This window comes from Sipha flava, unplaced genomic scaffold, assembly GCF_003268045.1.
Source record: "Sipha flava isolate LNK unplaced genomic scaffold, YSA_version1 78_pilon_pilon, whole genome shotgun sequence".
Lineage (NCBI taxonomy): Eukaryota > Metazoa > Arthropoda > Insecta > Hemiptera > Aphididae > Sipha > Sipha flava.
Window position 1 is genome coordinate 1,074,369 of NW_020273619.1, and position 22,500 is coordinate 1,096,868.

Here is a 22,500-nt window from a genome sequence, read left to right on the forward strand (position 1 = left end):
TATTCGACGATTAAAAGAAACTCTTCGTGCAATAAATAATTCAAAAAAGTATTCGACTTACAGATACTCACATCAAGATTATATAGAAAATTGGAATATGTCATGACTATTTAAGATTGCAGTGCATCACTATTACTGATCGTCGAAAGCAAACTACGGATTTCGCCCACCGACATTTTTTCCGCCATTTTCTCGTGTACGCATCTATTGTTAAAGGTTGGTTCTTGTCTATATTTTATTTTTTACATTTTTATGTGTTTAAATGTTGTAATATTCAAGCGCATTCACTCTCTTGCGTTTCCCTGAGAGTTATGTAGATATTACAATTATCCAATCATTGAATGTATTCGTAAGGAATGATAAAAAATTATAAAAGACTTGTAATAAAAAATTTAATTAAAAATTATTTAACAGTTGATACTCGTTAATTAATATATAAATAAACAAACAAATAGTTTATAAATATAAATAAATTAATTAATAAAAGATTAATCTCGAGTATTATTATCGTCGATGAATTTTTAATTTGAAATTGATCGCACTTGACAAATATAATAATACTCGAGGATAAGTTTTAGTTTAGTTCTACATATAAGCTATTTGTTTATTTATTTATACTCGTATATTGATAAAAAGTCATATCTATTGGTATCTACCAAGGTTATCCACACTGGTTACTTACCTAAGTTTTTTTTAAATTTATCCATGCTAGAGTATTCTTTTACAAATGTCAAGTAATATTTGATATTATCTATGTATGATTATATATTTATTGTAATCAAATGATTCAAAATTTTAACATCAAACAGTTACAAATACAAATTGTTTTCATAAAATCATATTTTATATTTCGAGTTATCATCAAAATGAATTCAGATTTTATAAATGGATTTATTGTACTCTTTCAGAAAAAATCCTTGAGGATGGTTAGAGACATAGTTGTTGCTACGTCGTTATTGTCATCAGTGGCGAGTGGGGCTAAACGGTTTGGTGAAACATAGACTTTGTTTTTTTTTGTTATTTTGAGCTGGTGAAATTGACGAGGCTGACAAATTTTGTTTTAAAAGTATCGGTGTACACAGCGAGGCGAGACGGGTATTCTGTGCGTTATTCATCGTTATGATATTATTATTATTATTAGTTGGAACTGATAGTCAATAATGAGCGCGCATAACGATAACGAAGCAAATATGATACTATATAGTGTATGTACCTATGTTCATGATGAACGTTACGGCCGAACTGTGGTTTGAGAGATAATTTAAGTGAACCGTTTAAGACTCATTTTTGACTCATCTAGTACAATATATATATGTATATATAATATAATTTACGACATGGATTAATACCATTTACTTTTTAGATACTCGTATATTTCAGGTTTAATCTTCAGTCTCTCTTCAGATTGATTTAGAAGTTTATGAAATTACAAACCTTTACCATTGTTATGCTATAACAACATAATTACACTATATTGGTCATTATTTAAAACATTTTTTTTGTTTTCTTATATATTTATTGATTGAAATATTTATCACTCTTGTATTTTGATTTTAGCCATGGCTAGTGCAGGTAGTTCAAAATCTAATACAATTGTAAAATGTTGCTGCTGCCATGATTTATGTTGGAATTTTGATAAAGATATAGTCCGGTGTTCATGTTGTCAAAGAATTTACCACAAATCATGCTACTATCCAACTCTGTTAAATGTTGATACGTAAGTATTTGTTTAAATAAATATACCAGTATTTAATTTTCTAAAATATATTTATATAATTCAATACACCTGTATATTTATTTATTTTATAATTTTAGTTCATTTATTTGTATTATGTGTGAGGACATTAAGAAGTATTCTAAAAATGTCCAAAATATAAATATTTCATTTGGATTCAATGAAAAAAAAAATAATTACTCGAATATTAATGGAACTATATTGTAAATCTGAAAACATAGAGTTAGTGAAAGAATGCCCCAATCCCCAAATGGCAAGTAGAAAGACCAATATTAATGTGACAAAAGGTAACTTTTTCTAACTAGATTATTTTTTTATGTTTTAGCATCCAATGTATTATAAAAAAATAAGCCAACCCATGTCATTAGGAAATATCAGGCGATTCTTGGAACAAAATAGATATGATAAAGTGAAATATGTTATATGGGATTTGTCAAAAATATTTGGAAATGTAATGATTTATTTGTCAGTAAGTATCTATAGTAAAAAATATTAAACATGTAATATTAGATTTATGGTAGAACCTCTATTATCTGCCATTCTCTTATCTGTCAATATTGGTTTCATGTTATTCTTCGTCTAAACATTATTGTGTATTATTAATATTATATTAAATAAGAAAAAAATTAAAGGTTCTTATGAGCTAAAATACCTAGGTACTAATTATTATACTTCATCCAACTATTACATAGAATGTAATAATTTCTAATTTTTTTTCATTTACCTGTCATTCACTTTATCCTGTTACTGACTAATGATTGAAGTTCCACTGAATTGTACAAATTAATATTTATACATTATTTTTAGTGTAATATTTTTATATTTCCAGCCAAGTGATCCGTATTATAAGATAGCAAATGAACTTAATGATTATTTGTTCAAAATGGTAGAGAAATGGTTACCTAATCTTGAACTCTGAACTTTATAGAAAACATTGGTTTGTAAAAATTATTTATTTATTGTAATATATTATTATTGAGGCCGGATTAAGCACCTATTGGGCCCCGGGGCTGAAATTTTATATGGGCCCTTTTGACAAAACATGCACTAATTTGGGTATTAAACTACCGCCTCGGCTAGATCCCCCCCCTCCCTTTAATCCGGCCTTGATTATTATACTATTTATTTAAAATTTTAAGCGAGAAGCAAAATAAATAAAATTATTTTTAAATCACAAATATTACTTCCTGATATCAAATGTGCATGTACATTTTTACATTAATGTTACAACTCACAGTTAATACTGTTAAAAATTAGACTGAAATAATTAGTATTATAATGATTATGAATTATATTTCAGTATTTTTGAAAGTATTTTTCAACATATGTTGCTTTGTGATTAATAAAAAAAATTACTTGATAGTTTTATTAGTAAAATTGTATTTTAATGTTAATTGTAAATATGATCATATCATCTGAAATGTACATAGTTTTTATGTATTTAAAATGTATTTAAAATATGTAATTAAATTGATTTAACTTAATTTATAATTTTGCTAATGAACAAATTTTAAATGTTGTATTTATTACTTGAAAATTTGGAAAATCTTACTAAATCTTTTTTTTTTTTTTTTGCTAAATATTCATCAAATCATATGTTTCACATATTAATTTATTGGAAACATATATAATATGTATACAATTTCTATTAAATTCATCTGTGTAAAAAATTTAATTAAAATAAAATGTATATTAAATTATTGTAATTATTTTTAATTTATTACCTCAATTAAAAAAAAAAAAATACTCTATTCTTTTTCCAAAACTTATATTAGTTCTTTTAATAATTCTATCTGTGTACCAACATTTTAATCTAATTTATTTATACATGATATAAAGTTTAATAATTTTTCAATTACTTAATATTACATTTGAAATTATGATAATAATAATAATTTACATGATTAAACCAAAATTTTTTAATAATTACAAATTAGTTATTTTAGATTTAAACTACCATAAAATTAAAACACTGAAATTAATAAGTTTTTTTTTTAATTTGTACTGGTGAATGGCGTGGTGATGGTTGTCTATATTTTGATACATGTGGATTTTTAAATTTATACATGGATATAACTATATGGGTAACACTATAAAATGTAAGGATACTTCGTATAGGCAACTTAAGGTGCATTAAAGTGAGTTTGAAAACAGTACAAGTATTTCGTTATTCTTATGTATATGATTTTTTTTATGCATATAAAATATATTTAATATAATATAATATACTGAATAATAATTAATATGATTCCGGGTGTCATTTCTACATTTCTTTAGAACCGAAAGCCAAGAACAAAAATAATATTTTCTATGATAAAAAAAAATAAAAAAATAATTCAACTAATAAAACCCTTTTATAATAAGAGAAAAATCGTTAGGTTAGACTAGATTCTTTGTGAAAAACCAATGCACTTCTTTATTGGTCATTAGTAGGGCAGAGGACTTGTAGCTCCAAAAAAGCTCTAAATATGCAAGCACTTATGCATATAAAAATCCCATAATATGGACTTAAAAATTTTCTAGCCTTTTTATTTAAAAGTATTAATAAAATAAATAGTGTTTAAAACAAGTCAGAACAATTACATCATTTAAATATATTACTCGCGTATATAAAAGCCAAATAAATTGTACTTTGCCCTATTTTTTTCAGCAATAAGATGAAGTCCGTGCACAATACAAGTAACGTGAATAACTTTAGAATAGAATATTTTTATTGATTTCCCGGTTTTCACCATATAAGGCACCTCATCAATTAAAAAACAGTAGGACGTCGTCGTGGCGCACTTCTTCTGGCCACAATAGATGCATTGAATTATCAAATAATTTCACAATAGTCGATTGATTAGCTTTGGTCAGTACTTCGGAATTCAATAAAAATGCTTGGCCTGGACCATCGGTTTCAAAAGTACCGATTACTCCGTTTGCAATGTATCGACCTATTGAGTCGGTGGTCTCATCTATTGATATCCAGATCTTTTTACCAGTGATAGCATTTTTAATTTTATTCATAGTTTCAGAATACATTTCATCGACATAGCCTTTGCGTAATGTACTAATGACCGGAATTTGTTTCTCCGTATATTTTTCCAAAAACTGTTTGAATTGAACGTTACCTAGCTTATTAAGAGGTATGTTGGTTGATAGAATTGCAGAATATAAGTCTTTATTAAAATATGATTTTTTTAGAATTACTCACCAATTGTACTTTTCCCAATTAAAGTACATTTTGGTTTTTTTCTTTACGTTTGATGGAATTTTTGTGTTTGTCTGTATTAATGTGTTGCGTAACATTAAACCGTTTTTTCACTCTTTACTTTAACCTCACAATAGTTACAGTACAGGACTTTACCATTGGTCGAAAACGTACGGGCACCAAACTCAGACACAAAACATTTTAACCGACTACTTAAATGCTGTTTATTTTTCGGCATTTTATTACAAATTAAAATGTTCAAAGAAATTTATAATACAGCTAATAATAAGTCGGCACGGTAACACGAATATACATTCCGCAGAACTGACCGAGACTAAATACTAAAATATTGAGTATTGTCTTGTATAAAAACGTTTAATAAATCAATCCTAATCGAATAAAAGCCCACATGGTGCGTACACGACTGTGGTGGTGATGCGTAGGTGTAGTGTACGACGTTAGATCATTATCACTTTTAGGAAAAATGTGTGCCCGCGGACAGTCAAAAACCATATTATTAGACAACAATTAAAAATAAATAAATTTCATCCAAATATTTTGACTGTATTGTTTGAAATAAAAATGTCACTTTGGAAAAAATCGATTTAAGTTAAATATGTCTCAAAAAAGTATAAAATAGCGTATAAAAGTGTAAAATATGCCCTAAAAACAAAAAGTACTCAAAATATACATTTATATGCAAAATACAATTTCAAAACTAGCTTTGTGAAAGCATGGAACGTACTCTGCTATTCTTGTGACTATACAAAACAAATATGCAAATGTTTCAAGTCTTCTGCCTTAGTCATAATACAGTAAATAATGACCTAGGTTAAACCAATTTCCAACAAACCTTAACATTTTTATAGTTTGGAAACAATTGTTATATATTTTGAGCGACGCTAATGTATCTTATGGTAATCTTATGGTTTTACTATGATATTAATTTATTTTTATTTTAATTTTTTTGTAAACACTTTATTAGATAGAAATACTGTTCCAAAAACTTCATCTAGTAAATTTTTTTGATTCAAAATCGGCCTGCGGTGATACTAGTAACCAGTGGCGTAGCCAGGAATTATCTAAGGGGGGTTTATGTTTTTGTACATCACTAAAATATATTGCCCCGGTATGGTAAAACTGTAAATGGTCTACTGAGTTGTACGTAAATAGAATAATATATCCTTGATAAGACGAATAATGATACCTATTTGTGAACGTTATTATTATTTATAATAATAGTACAAAGTACACATTTATTGAATAATATAGATACATAGGTAAAAGTATAAAAAAAAAATCATTATTAAATTTTAATATAAGTATTAATATAAATTAAAAATATTTATATAATATTAACATTTACATTCTAAGTTAGGTATAATAAATAAGTTATAGCAATCTTATTTTTCTTGAGATTTTAGCAAAGTTATCAAGAACTTCATCTGTAGTTAAGACTATTTCACGATGAATATTTAGTAATGCTAAACTATTTAGTCGATTTCCTCCAGTAGTATTTCTGAGGTATGTTCTAAGTCTTTAAGGTAGAAAATGACCTTTCACTGCTTGTTGTAGTTACGGGAAGTGTAGCTAGTATTTGCAGAAGTTTATAAGTCTATGGAAAAATGAGTGAATTACATGTTATAAGAACTTCCTATACATTTTTTTGGTTTTTATGCTTAAACAAACTTTTGTGTCCATGTTAATACTTCTCCAATTACTGAATTAGTACTAGATTTAAATCTTCACTGTACTTTTTTGCAAACTTTTATTGTTTTTTTTTCTTTATCTGGCAAATTATTGTTTGGCAAGAGACACCAAAAATAGGCGATCAGTTATTTATGTACAATGAACCAATGAACTTCAAAGCATGAAGTTGTTTAATAAAGTTATCTAAAAATGGAATGAACAATGATATTTTATGGTAATCGTCGTTTGGGCAGGTAGGTTTTACATTAAAACGATTTTTCTGTATGTTTGTAACACGAGGTAAAGTTATTTCAATATCAAGTGACATATATTTTTTTTTTCATTTCCATTAATATTTTTTTAAATTCTTCGTCAGCATTATTTCTAATATTTTTTAACACATTAAAAACATTATCTGACAATTATATGGCTTCAACTAAATCAATATTTTGATATTGAAGAAGTTTACTGAGAGGTAAACTTATACTAAATACTTTTGCTAGTAGATATGTTGCTGATTGAGTAGATATGAGTTGATAAATTTCTGATGACGAATCTCTGTCTGACCATGTAGAAATAATGGATAATCCATCAACAACTACATCAAATAACTCCATAAAAGTAATTATGGAGTCATGCCGATCGAACCATCTTGTCGAACAAAGTAATTTTAATTTTGTAATCTGAGATCCAGAACAAATACGTTTTACTGATTCTAACATTACGTTTTGTCGTTTAGGGTATTTAAAAAACACGCATACTTCATGTATGGTGCCAGTACACTTTCGTATGGACTGAATATTACACGATCAGATATTGCTAAATTTAAACAATGTGAGGTGCAATGAATGTAGTGAGCAAATGAATATTTTTGCAATAGTTTTTGATTTGATTTTCTGACTATGTATAGTATCCGTAGTAATTACTAATTAGTAAAAACTCAACAGTAAACATTTAATAAGCCAACAAACTAGTAGACTACTTCAGTAGAAAACACTCAATACTTAAAGATATAACGTCTCTAACTCTCAGCAGCACAGTGTTATCACTGCGAAACTGTATCATATGATTACAACTAATGAGTTATCACTGGATTCTACTATCAACACTGATATCGATAGATATGCGACAATAGTACTACACGATATAAAGCCACTTGCTCGCGAAAAATCCATTATAAATTACTGATTATTTAAAATAATTCTCATAATATATAAATCATAGATCATAAAGTCAACTGCATTAATTAAAAAAAAAAAAAACAAAATAAAACTCTTTACCCCGAGCTAGAGGGTATCCACACTGGTGGACCATGGTGGAACGCCATTTCACGTTATGTTCCTTATATTATCATATTTACTTATTGTATTGTATATAAATATTATGGATTGTAAATATTCTATTTTATTAAATAAAAAAAAAGAATCAATAAAAAGAAAAAAAAAAGATCATTAAGACATTGATAGGACAATAACATCCTTCCTTTTTTTAGGTCAAATGGGTGGGGGGGGGGTTGAACCCCTAACATCCCTGGCTACGATACTGCTAGTGATGGTTAATTTTTCTAAAATCTCAATAATTTTTCAATGCGTGAGTAAAAATAATCGAAAAACCGAATAAAAACGCACTGTAAACAAGACTTTCACTTGTCAGATTTTAGTTTCTTAGTCAAAACTCTAAAAGTCAAAAATAATGTGATTAGAATTTTGAAACTTTTACTTTATATCAAAGACATTCTTTTTTTTATACTTAACAAAGTTTCTAAAAAAAGTTATGCAATTTTGGTTCAAATATGAAACATTAAAAATACCTCGTATTTTGAAAGTTCTAATGTAATAAAATAACGTTTTTTAATTTTGGACATTAAGACTTAAAAATTTAAAATTACCTTACTCCAATATTTACCTAACGATACTGAAAAAATTTCAAAAATCATAACTCCGAATTATATTTCACAAGAAATTTAAATTTTTTCTCATCAAGAATTTACTGTTTTTATATACATTTTCAACTTTAAATGTTTATTAAAATAAATTAACCTTTCCAATCATAATTAAAGTTTGTTCACAGATAGAATAAGATATTTTGAATGCTTGGCTAAAGTTTTTTTTACTTCGTCAAACAAGAAAATTTTATACAAGTTAATAAAAAAAAAAAAAAAACGACAATTAGATTAAAAATGGTAATTTATGTAAACGATATATTTTTAATTGAAGCTTTGATCAGAATCTTATTATTAAAGAAATGAGTTATCATAGGTTACCGAGAACCGAAGGGACGATTGACAAACTTTTACCACCATTATCTTACCGTTTTTATCATTATGGTTATGTATAAGTTATATAGTATGACTATATTATTTTTAATGTAATTAAAAGGTTGTAAAACATTAATCCAAAGTATTTCAATTAAAAAAAAACTATTTAGAAGATCTAAAATTTACCAGTTTACCAGTACCTTTTCCCCATTTCTAATCAGTAAAATTAATGAATGAAACTTAGCGTGGGGCTTACTATCTAAAAGTTTGAGCGTAGGGGAAAAAACATTGCTAATGTTACATTAGCATTGTTAATGAAATTGTTAAAATTAAAAGCAAGAAAGAAGAAATTTTGTATTGCTTTGTATATATTTTTTAAACCAAAAAAGTTTAATAAAATTTTACTATAAAAATAATATTACACTAAACATGTTTTTTATTATTTGTAACCTTAAAGGGTAGAACTTTATAGGTGGTTAGTTTTTATAGGCTATTCCTCATACCTCTTTCTTCCAAATTTATAAAACTAAGGGCTCAATTGGATTACTTTGCCACGGGCATTAAAAGTTCTGGTTACGCCACTGGTGCTTATAACAACCTTTTTTAGAGCTATAAGTTATGAGCCCAGCTTATTATTATACAAAATGGATGCATTTTCCGAGTTCTATAAAAAACTAGATGTACATTGAAAAGCCAGAAAAAAACCACCAACTGAAAATTTAATGGAAGTAATAATCAATAAAATTTTAGCAGATAAAACAATGTAATTAAAAGTTAAAATAATTGATTATACAGTGTGATTATTGAAAAATTCATTTTAACTATTTTCTAATTTTAATTACATATGTACGTTTTCTTTGCAGTGGTAAAAATCTAGAAGAGAGTATTATCTATAGATATATTGAAGCAATATGATGTATTATACGTAGCAGAAAAAAAGTATTTAGTAAACTGAAGGTGATGATATAAGGTAATTAATAGTTGTATTTATTTGATTTATTTTGAAACCACTCATTTATACTTAAACCCTTTTAGTCCTGATTTTTTTTTTTTTTAATTCAAAATTTTTTTTTCTTACACAGCATATTATCGCATGCGCATTATTAGATAGTTGCTTATTATTGAAAACCCCATCTCAATTTCATGTGTTTCACAAGGGAATGTAAACATAAAGTTGTCAAATAATTATTCTATCGTTAAAATGTCGATTTCACAAAAAGTTATCCATTTAATGTAAAAACTAAATAAATTATATCAAGTGTAAAATACGGGTTTCCATTACACGAAACAGATAAAATAAATGTCTATTTCATGAACCTAAATACTACCTACACGATATGATTGAAGTTCATGAAATGGATATCCATTTCGTGAATATTAAGGTTATACAAAGTGGATGCGACATATGTCATCATACACATGACATATTTATATTTTAAATTATAATATAACAATATTATAAATATCGAGTAGATTTTTCTAGAAAAAAAATATGTTATTAAATCCTCTAATAAAATAAATTCAGAATTTTTTACTCATTTGGAAAAATAAAAATTTGGCAACGTGGCCTACAAAAACGTTCGCAATAGTTCGTATTTCGGCAACAAAAAAATTCTTTGAAATTTGTTCGCAATCGTGCCGTGAAAAAAGGTAAAACGTTTGATATCTTCGATATTTTATCGATATTATTTCGATGTATAAGTTTTTGAGTATTTTAAGATATGAAAAAATTCTCTTCGGGGCTGCAGTAAAAACTGGTAGAGTACATCGTATTTTTAACAGGCAATAGATATTTGGGATCATTTCTTCATTACATATTCGCAATTTTTAATTTAAAATATATAAAGCTAATACAAATAGCTGATAAAAATAATTTTAGTAAGAAATAACAAAAAAAAAAGTGTTATTATCACAATAATTATTAAATTATTGAGGTCACGTTGAGGGTCCATCACAGAATATGTACAATGTAGTATATATATATATTTAAAATTTTTTAAAGATGTAAATAGAGAAACATTATCTTCTTTGTTTCACTTTACGAAGTTCATTGAATAATTCATAGGACAGAAAAAACCATAATGTTAGCATAACGTTAACACGATACCAATCACGATACAAAACATGGCGATACCGATGACGGGTTATAATAATTTATCAATAATTTTTTAGTTCTACAAAATTTGTAGAAATGATATATTTAATATATTTATTTTTTAATAATAAGTATTAACTATATGGTGTAACAATGCTTTTCACATCCCTTACAATACTGATATTCAATTTGTAAATTTGTACTAATATTAATGGCAAAAAAAAATTTGGTCAATGGTTGGGATGGTGTTTAAAACCCCATGAAACCCCCCCCTCCTATCATCAGTATGCCAATGCTCTCTCATGATAAAGAATTAATTTTTAATTATTGATTTAAATCATGAATATTACTGATTATTTAATAAAAAGTTACAAAAATATAAATAGGTGTTTTACTCTATAGAGTTAAATTTATTTTACTAGCTTTTACATTAGGATTTATTGTATTTTTTAATAATAAATTAAAATTTGATAGTTATGGGAGAGACAACAAATAAATTCAATCATATATTATTATTATAAGATTATTGATGAACCACTTGTGTTCAGTGGCGTATTTAAGAATTTCAGGATAAGGGCAATACATATTGTGCCCCTCCCGGTCAAAAAAAAAATTGTTACTAATTATTATTATTTATTAAAACCTCTATTAATTGCTAGATATACAAAATAAATATAAAATTCAAATAATTTTCTTTCTTGATTTAGAACTAGAAAAATCATTCAATGCAATAATGCAACTTTTTCTTAGGGTTATCAGTTTTTAAAATATGAATTTCGATTTACATATCCAATTCGGTAGTTTGGATTTTAATTATTCCATAAATTATAACAATCCGTAAATTTAATACTGTTCTCGGGTATTTTATGCATTTAATAAATTCTAGTTATTTTTTTTTTTTTTTTTAATTTGTATTACTTGATAAATTTTTTACTTCAAATTTAACTTACATTTTAATTTAACGTCTAGTATTCTATTATGTTTCAAAAAAATATATCAAAACCAATAAATTAACCAATACAACCACAGTATGAGTCAAATTTGAATATAAAATTAGCAACTCAAAACTGTCACGTCCATTTTATCTCGGTTTGTCTATACATATTTAACTATAGTAGATATAAAATATAAATACTATATTTATCGCTAGTTAAATTGAGGTAGCTAAATTAATTTTCAATAAAGTATAAAACATGATTTATCAAAGCATGCTTTGTAAATTAATTTTTGAAATGGGACAGATTTTCGTTAACCGAAACATAAAAAGAAAAATACAGCACTTATCTTTGTACTGAGTTGTATTATAATATATTACGTCAAAATGTTGTTCTACTTGTTGTACTTATAGCATAATATAGTAAAATAATATAATATGCTAATATATATTTATATTATAACATATCATTAACTTCTAACTATAGGTATTATTTTTCGTAGATTACTTAAGAAATTAAATCTAAAGTTTAAAATTTTAATATATTTTTATGAAAATTCGGTCATCAGTTTGAGTTTGGTTTACTTAATAATTTCTGTTTTTTCAGCTACTAGCTGCATAATAGACATAATTAATAGAAATAAAACATTTTGGTCGCAGTTTTGATTCGTCCATTGACGTAAAAAGAACTTAACGTGTGATAATAATACTTTATATTGTCCGTCCATTGAGAGGGAAAAAATAGTGTACCACTAAGTGTAACCACTAAAATAACATAACACTAAAAAATTGGTCATTCATTAACTCTTGAATACTCTGTTACAACCAACTTTTGTATTATTACGTCTTCACCTAAAACATTCATACGTATATGTATACTTTTTTTTGACGGTTTTTCATTTGAAATATTAAAATACCTTCGTTTGAGTACATAAATACTTTTTTCAACTGCCCGGTGTGATTTAAATATTGGCCTGTCTGAAAGCTCGTTCACAAAGAAATGTTAAACTGAAATGGTGCCCCTACCGGGATTTCCGGTAGAAAAACAATATTGAGCAGTTTTTATCTACACCGTCCCCACCTACTCAGCTGATATTATTAAATAAATGATAAAATCGTCGTATATATTTTTCCTTTACGTATAATTTACTGTGTGAAGATTCGTTTTATAATTCAATAACGTTCGGTTCAACGAATTAGAAAAATGGGTAATAACTAATATGGTTCTACGTTAGCCGACACGCTCTGTTGAAAAAATCGGTCTCATTCGTAGAGGAAAGCTCTGCGGTGCTCTGCATCAGTCATCAAAAAACCACAGTTTACGCTTTTATTTTTCATCAATTCATTCATACACACACACAAACGTGCGTCCACGGTAAGTGATTAGAATATAGATGATTAAGTTAATTAAATTCTAACAAATTGTTTTTTACGACGTATTAAATTTAAAAAAATGTCAAAACCCCTTGGTCAGACGATACTCTACGGCTGGGTGAGATATAGGAAGAGGTATATTTTTTTACTGTTATAGTATTTTAAAGTTATTATCAATATACCCCATTATTTAAAAAAAATGGAAAAAAGGTCTAGAAAAAACGATTCTGAATGAAACAAGTCAGGTGAATCAGTTTTTATTTCTAAACAAGATTGATATAATAGTAGAACTAATTTATCAATGAAGTTGATTGAACTTTTAATATTCTAAATGTTTTCAGTAATTAAACAGTAACTCATAGTTATGAAGAACTTTTTATTATATTTTCAAGACTTTTGTCAAGTTAAAATTATTAATTGATTATTTTTTGAAAAAGAAGCTAAGAAAACATAACATTTTCAACTATCTGAAAATAGCTTCAAACATTTTAAAAGATATACAATTTATAACGTAGGTGATATAAGAATATAATGAAAATGTTAAGTCTCTAAGTTCAATATGTTTTGAATTACAATAAAAACAAAAATTACATTTGATCGAAAACTGATCCGTCGTAAATGTTGCTGTTTTTTTTTTTATAAATTGTATTCAGTTTTTTGTAATTATTAAGAAGTCTATTGTAAAATTTTTAAAATTACTCCCTTAAAGTTGGTACAACTAGACAACATTTCCTATCAGAAATCTATTATAACAGCCTTATGGGTCGCGTTTATGTGTATTTACTAAATTATTATACTACTATTTGGTGTAAATTATATTATATTTATATAATAATTTTTATATTTTAAAAAACTAACTAAATGTTGATGAATAATGAGAGTTTGTCATTGGTAAATACATAAGCGTATTACTTTTACCGTGATTACTACTATCTTTTTGGTGGTTAAAGTGAACTTTGTGGCGACTCTCGTTTAACATTTACATTACATTTGACTATTTGACTTACATTTTATAATCGCTATATTTCTTATACCATGTTATGTCGTAACCGCTGCTGATCATTGTTAAATTATTATTATTATCAATTATATTTTAATAAATACTATTAAAACTATTTTAAAATGCCGGAAATACATTTTTAAATTTGGTGAAGGGTGCTATGAATGAACTCCCATAGCATTTCTTACCTAACCAGCCCAAAAAAATTGTTTTTTTCATTTAAAAATCGTGGCTACGCAACTGGATGAACGGATTAATCTTTCCAGTTATAATTATGTATATTGTCAAAAAAAACTTAATGGTAAACGAATTCATTCCACGTTTCGCTCAAAAACTAAAAAAAATTAAATAATCTAATATTAATTATTATTTTTTGTAAAAATAAAGTTTTTCGTTTATAGTGGCCAATATTTTCATATTTTAGATCCGGTAAACAAGCACTGAGTATAAGATATAGACGTACCGTGCGTTTCGAAAACACAACGAATGGACTTTAAATATTTGTTCGGAAACCGATTAAAAAATTCCATGAAGGAACGTAGAATATTGTGGATCCTTGTTGTGACTGTCGTACTTCTCTCCGTGTTGATTTGGCAAAATTATACCATCAATCTGTACGCCCGTGCTGCTTTAAAATTAGCAATTATGCAGGTAAGTCAATAGTAATATTTTGTTTTCACAAAGAAGTTTTGCACGAATATCTTATTGGTAGAATTAGGATTTTATAACTCTATAAAATTCTAAAAAAAAAAAAAAAGATTCAAACCAAAGAAAAAATAACTAAGAATACTAAAATAAAGCACCATCAATCTTAAAAAAGTAAAAAATATTATTTAAGCCTCTTTCCTTTAAAACGGTTAGAACTTATTGGGTCGGGAAATGATATTGCTGTATTTTCCGTGTACACAAGCGCTTCGTGGTCGGACAAAAAATAATTTTAAATCGTCACTGTAGTCACTTATGGCATACTTTACGCTTTTGGATGTATCACACGACCGCGATGCCGATGCCCTGTTGTTCTGCCGACGTGTAGTTTTGAAGATTCAAGATTTAGATTCACCGTGAAATAGCTCATTGTTGAAAATTCACTTAAATTTTGTATATGGCTATGCCGCAATTATTATAAAATTTCAATAACTCAGTGCAAAATTTTTTTGAGGCTTTAGAACACTTTACGACACTGCGCATACGATAATTATTTTGGTAATTCGATAACCGTATATAAATGCATCTCCGTCAGCACGTTCACAAATACCTACCTATAATTTTCATCATCGAAAAATTATAATTGTTATTGGCGTAGTAAGGGTATGGCGAACTGTGCCTACGCCAGGGGCGCAAATTTGTGCTTTAAAATTGGTACTTATTTTTATTTTACATTGGAAACGATATTTCTTTATTATATAAATTTTGAAATGTATATGACTATTTATCTTGTTTATCGTTGATTTCGTGTTTCACTACCACTGTGGACAGTGCCGCCGATCTATATTTCATGTTATGGGGAAAAATCACTGTTGTTATATTCATGTGTCGTTCAAAAAGTAGAATTTCGTAACCACCTTTTAAGAAATTATTGTCAAAATATTATGGCTTTAACTAAAAAAACGAAGTATCCTATCGGATTAGAAATTATATAGCGAATAATACAATGCAGTTAAGAACTATTATAACGAAATCCATTACACATCATAAAGATTCCGATGGAACTATGTCTGATAAAATAAATGGTTTGTTAGTTGTACATTTACAAAAAAATTTTTATTTTTTTACTATATTTTTACAAATATTGTAGGTATCCAAAATGATATTAAGAATAGTTTTTACCACATACTAGGAGAACATAGAAATTGTGAACCTTACTTTTGTATTGGTAAAAAAAATGATGAGGTTAATTTAGCTTTTGAAGCTGAAAAATGTGGTTTGATTCAACAAGTTAATACAAATTAGCAACAGAATAGCGGGACATTCAGATAGCCTTTATATGAATGTAGACAATAACGCTTGTGTACAGTTTAATTCGATAATAAATAAGCACATTGCCGGAAAGCGGATAAATTTATCACAGCGTAATCCGTATAACGTTAGAGTTGAAGCTGCATTAATTTCATACAATTCATATGGTCAGTATCTGAACAAAATGCACAAAAACATTACAAACATAAGTCCAGGTAAGTAAAGAATTGTTTTTTATATTTTACATTTTAATAAAACGATAAAATAAAATAAACATTTTGGAATTGATTAAATTTTACTCGAATGTGACAGTGTAAGTAGTTTTATTTTAGTGATAATTATTCAAAATTTAACTAATCTAAATTTTCAATTTCTTTTTTTTTTATAAAATTCAAACTTTAAAGTCTATTATTATGTCACAATATTTAGGTGGAGTTGGAAAAAAATTTTAAAAGCTAATGAGGTGAAACGAACAACTAATAAAAAACGAAAAGAACTCTTCACGAAATCCAGAGTAAAAATAACAGTCACTAAGCCAGATCAACATTATGGTTTATCTGAGCCATTTCCGGAAGACCACGAAACACCCGAAAAAGTTGAATGCAAAAATATACAATTTTTAAACAATTTTAAATTAGAAAAAAGTGAATGATTGGCTCTTGAAGAAAAGTAAGAGACCAAGTTAATAGTCAACTTTGGCATAGTGAAAGAAGACATCGTTTAACCGCGCCCAACTTTGAGCGTACATGTAAAATTAGATCAACAACATCGTATAAATCAACTGTATATGATTTATTATACAGAACATTTTCCACTGCAGCCACTGAATATGGAAAAGCACTAGAATCTTCTGCTTTAACAACACTTGAAACGATTTTAAACTATAAGGTACGACCAAGTAGACTTGTGATAAATGAAAATCTATGTTATTTAGCAGCTTCTCCAAGTGTGTATTCTATATTATAATAAATCTATCATTAATATATATTTAGATTTAGGTTTACAGAAAAAAAAATTATATCTTTCATTTTATAGATGGCTTAGTTGAAGATGACGGGGTTGTAAAAATAAAGTGTCCTTTTGGTGAAAAAGATTTTGTTTCATTTAAAGAAGTTATATTAAACAAAAAAATAAATATACAAGTTATAACCTATGCACTATTGTTAGTAATAAAACTGCTATTGACTAAAATATATGTATTTTATTTTTGAAACATAGAATCGTAGAAAATAAAATGCAATTAAAACCTGACAGCCTTTATTATTTTCAAGTGCAAGACCAAATGAACATTCGTCAAAAAAAATTTTGTTATTTTGTGGTACACTACACTAATTGAACTGAAATTCAGAAAATTGTATACGATGATACATTTTGTTCACAAAAAATGGTTAAAAATTTAGAACATGAGAAATATTTGTTATTATTTTTAAATACCACAATAAGTATAAAATAAGTAATAATAGGTAAATATAATTTAATTTTTTTTTTTAGTTTCTATATGCATTGTTTATTGCTAGAAATAATAAACCCGCAATATAACAAACGGTTACTTTTAGATGATGTAAAAGAACCTCCACATATATTGGAAAATATAAATAGTAAACTCAAAAAAATATAAAATGTTATACAATTTATTTATTATACTAGGTATATTATATACTATTATTTATATTATTATCATAATTCATAATATATGCATTATAGTGTACGTACATTATAGTAATTATAAAATATATAATATCAACTATGTACCTATTAAATTAAATATATTCTTTTTGACTTGTTTTTTTAAATACCTATTCAATTAATTATTAGTTGTTCATATAAGAATCAAAAATGTGTTAAATACATATGGACAATTTTATTTTACAAGTATTCTGTTACAAAAATTAACAAATTTCTATATTTTAAGTCAAAATAACGAAAATTTGCAAATAATTTAGAAATCAAAAATGTAAAAATGTTTAATTTTTATAGCATATTATAAGAACAAAAAAATTAAATGCGTTTTTACAAAAGGCTGATTTTTACATGATAAAAATTTTTAGGTTATTAGTCTATAAATGCAAATCAAGCTATAGGTTAGGTTATTGAATATAGGTATTGTATAAAATGTGTTGTGCCTATGTATATTTAATTATAAAATATTGTATTTATAATAAACAATTAAAAAAATATTAATTACTATTTACTATCAATATAAATACTTATTTTACCTATTATACCTATATTATAATATATTATTATCAATTATAATTTATCACATTAATTTAATTAAGTAAAGTTGATCGTAAATTATCGATATTGATCGATTATTTAATTGTGATATATTTATTTTTATAGGTATTATATCTGAATAAGTATTAATTCAATAAATACAAATCAAGCTATGTTATAATACAGTTTCTATGTTCTATATATTGGTATGTATATTTAGGTAGGCAGTAGATCTAACATTATAACCGTAGTCATAGGTACGCGTGGGTATTAATAATATGACGGCCGCATTTACACGTATAAATTTTATAATGACGCGAAACGTTTAAGACGAAGGTTCATTAAATAGTGTACGGCGGCACGGCGCTCTCGATTCCGAACGAGCACGCACCGCGCCGGTTGCGAGTAGTGGATATGACTTAAACGCTGCGTGCTTGCATTAACCTGTATTATTATTATAGGCCATGGATTGGATTCCGATTTATTTTCTAAAAATAGCCGCTGCTTCAGTAATTATTGCTCAACGACAGAACTCCCCACCCTACCATGTGTTATGATATGGCGGGTGTGCATCGGTGTCGGATCCTTATCATTTTTTTCACAACTGCACTAAGTGCACTATAGCTCCTATCCTGCTAACTGAATCTTGCTTACCTATTGTCTACTTCTCTGAATATTATTAGTAACTGTAACTTAGTATTTAATATTTAAAAATTACAACTTTACCTATTTTAAAATAAAAACTCACGACCCACCACTCGCTAAGAAAGTTCTAGAGTATTTACCCTACTTGCCATACGTTTTCGGCGTCACTGTCTCGTTTTATATCCCAACAAGAAATATTATAATCAAATTATTTCGCATACCCACATTTAACACATTTATGAAATTTAAAGTACTGTTGCTCAACAGTAAAATTAAGTTTTATTTTTTATTTATGTAATTTTTATAAAGTATAGTGTTGATGCTTGAGCACAACTCGCTCCTCCCATAAGCCGGCTCTAATATTACTGGTCGGACAATATGATAATAGAGTATTAGGGTCGAAATATTCGCATCAGTTTTAACTCGTTTATGTACAACAGAATTCACATAAAAAATCAATAACATCTCTCTCTCAGTAGCGTAGCAAGGGAATGGTGATCTGTGCCTACGGTAAGCCCTATGTCAAGGACGCGAATTGCAAAGGGGCGCAAAATTGTGCAAAAGTCGTTTTTTTATCCTACAATAAAATCAAAACTTTTCCATTATACTTTTTGAAATACGTAGATGTTCTCTATTTGTACACACTACGTGTGAATTTAATGATGAAATTATGAAAATAGCACAAGAGCATTTAGATAAAAAATTTCATATAAAGAAATTATCAATGAATTTGTCAGTCATAAAGCGAGAAAAGTAAATTTTCAAAGTGTAAAATTAATACTGTAATAATAACTTGTAAATAAAAATAGTATAGTTAAAAAAATTAGTAAAATTAAAGGTTAAAAAATATCATAATATTAAATTTTAATTGGTTGAAAAGCATTTTTGTCAAAGTTTGCAAGGGGCGCTAGCGAGTCGAATATTATTTATGTTTTATGTTTAATATCGGTTTCATCTAATATAAAAGCACTGAATTTAAAAATAAATTAATAAAGTTAACTATTGTTAACACTTTAAAGAATCAAAATTTTAATTTAGTAAAATAAAAGATAAATATATTTAGTTAAATATATTGTTCTTCAAAAATAAATAAGTTGATTTGAAATTATGGTTTTATCAGAAATGTCTTGATAGTTTACATTTGATCAAAAATATTGAAAATAAATAATACCTCTTACTTTTAAAATCTGTTTATGACAATACTAACTGAATTACCTATTCTCGTATATTATTTATTATTTTAGACTAGAATACTTAATCTAAAGTACTATTTCTTAAAAATTATAGATTTAAAAAATGCACAATCGTTGTATTATTTTGAATACTAAAATGAAACTTTTTTTTTTTTTTATTATTGCATTCTCAAATAATATTCCAGTAATTGATGTGTTAATAAAAAACGATACTACAAGGGATTCTTAATGAAGGCATTTAAAATCCAGATTGTAAAACATAAATATATACAAATATTGACATTTTTAATGGAGAATTGCACTTTTGAAGCTTGATGATTATTTTTATGAGTTGTGACGAAAATAAAATAAATAGTATTTTACAGGTGATCGACTTGAAGAATTTCAAAAATTTACTATATGATTCATGTCTAGTGTACAAAAAAATACCAGACCGCGTACTTACCAATTCAGATTGTTACGTAAGTATAATATCGTTTGAGCAACCAAACATTACAGTGTACAATACCATGTGTTTGTTTCATATCAAGTCATGCGAGATCATCAATCGAGTAACCGTTGTCAATGATCCCGAGGAAACGTTGGAATCGTACGCAGAATTCGATTGGCCAGTAGTGTACAAGAGCCGTATCGTTGCTAATGTCAGTGCTGAAGACGTAGCACGTGTAAGCATTCTTCAACTGTTTGTAGCCCATTCAAACGTTAATTTTAACGACCGTTAATTGTTCATTAATCATACTAGGTTCTATTAACCGGGGACTTTTTACCGTGCGATTACAAGTCTAACTTGAGAATCGATCCACTCCGAGCGATCGAAATAAAATCTGGGTGGTTTATGCATTGGTTAGTATTTGTTTTGTAAAATATGTTATTTGGTTTTTTTTTTCTCAAAAGCTTGAAATAATAACGATTAATAAAATCGGTTTGTCAATATATACTATATTTCATTTTTTTTTTTTCAAAAACATATTTATTGACCAAGAAAACAATAGTTGGTTACATTAAATTAATCATTAAATATGGTTTTATGAATTAATTTTTAATTTTATAAAACATACAGTAATATCCTTGTTGTGTCTATGACTATGAAATCGATGAATACAAATTGAAGAATTTATTTTATTTCACTTCCGATGAACATCCAATATTATAACGCGTTTAGTTTTTATTAAACCGTATTCGTTCGAGTGTATATTACAATGGAACTAGCCGGTAAAAATATGTAGTTCAAACTGAACATACCATATTACCTTAACATTTTTCAAATTGTTTTTTTTTTCAAGGAGAAATTGTGATGACATCCAAGGCAAAAAGATGCGTTCGTTGTACAGACCCGATTCGTTTTTAAGCATTTTCGCCGAAACGTGGACAATCATTTCGTTAAAATACAACACAGTACACTACAAAAAAGTAAACTATAACTTAGCGCGTTCGATATGCTGTTCGACATTATTAAAATATTACGTTTTAACTTAGATCGATTTGAACTTCGATAGTAGAGTGGCTGTTGTGCAAATAAACGGAACAATTGATTATCAAATGGTACCGAAAAATCCTTGTTCCGATATTTGTAGACATTTGGACGGCCGTTTGACAACATATGACACTTGTAAGTACGACAATCCATGTTCTTATGTGTACATTTTAACATTAAAACCGTGTTGTTTGGTTTTTTTTTTCGATTCAGTAATATTCAACAATTTCATTTGGGATTTCCAGTATCTGCCATCAAACGACACTACCGAGAGCATAGCTATTGTTTTTTATTTAGATCAATAAATCGAATGTGCCAAAAAAAAAATTACCAACTACATTTCGGCTTCCTAATGTATAACATTAAGGTGCGATCCCACGACGCGTGGCGCGGTGCAATACATGCACCGTGGCAGACCCGGCTCAAAATTTACTTACACCTAGGCAAACTTAAGTTTTGCTGCCCCTTACGTGTAAATACTACATAAAATATTATTTTTACATAAATAATATTAAAATAGACTTAATTCTAAGTTAATTTAATTTATTTATGTAAAGTTAACAATATACTAAATTAATACATTTACAGACAAGTAAACCAATACTAGTTTAAAAATAACAAAACAGTTTTTGAGTCTTATTTTTTACTGCACATAATTTTATATGAATAGGTACTAGTAAATGTAGTATTTTTTTTTCAAATCATCCATAGTTTAAAAATGTTAAATGCCGTCCTAGG

The 22,500-nt window shown here is 27.0% G+C and overlaps 2 protein-coding genes across 2 annotated transcripts; both read left to right on the plus strand.

The window, feature by feature from the left end:
* Positions 1-67: 67 nt before the first annotated feature.
* Positions 68-2,809, plus strand: LOC112692912 (transcription intermediary factor 1-alpha-like). The gene is given in 6 exon segments (XM_025567736.1): positions 68-216; positions 1,558-1,717; positions 1,816-1,891; positions 1,893-1,988; positions 2,061-2,204; positions 2,565-2,809. Coding segments are annotated over 5 exon segments (564 nt in total). The 5' UTR covers positions 68-216; positions 1,558-1,559; the 3' UTR covers positions 2,655-2,809.
* A 10,374-nt stretch (positions 2,810-13,183) lies between these two features.
* Positions 13,184-22,259, plus strand: LOC112692907. Its single transcript, XM_025567730.1, has 8 exons — positions 13,184-13,278; positions 14,702-14,928; positions 20,654-20,749; positions 20,819-20,953; positions 21,031-21,131; positions 21,572-21,698; positions 21,765-21,897; positions 21,976-22,259. The coding sequence occupies exons 2-8, from the start codon at positions 14,764-14,766 to the stop codon at positions 22,065-22,067; spliced, it is 849 nt and encodes a 282-aa protein (XP_025423515.1). The 5' UTR covers positions 13,184-13,278; positions 14,702-14,763; the 3' UTR covers positions 22,068-22,259.
* The last annotated feature ends 241 nt before the right edge of the window (positions 22,260-22,500 follow it).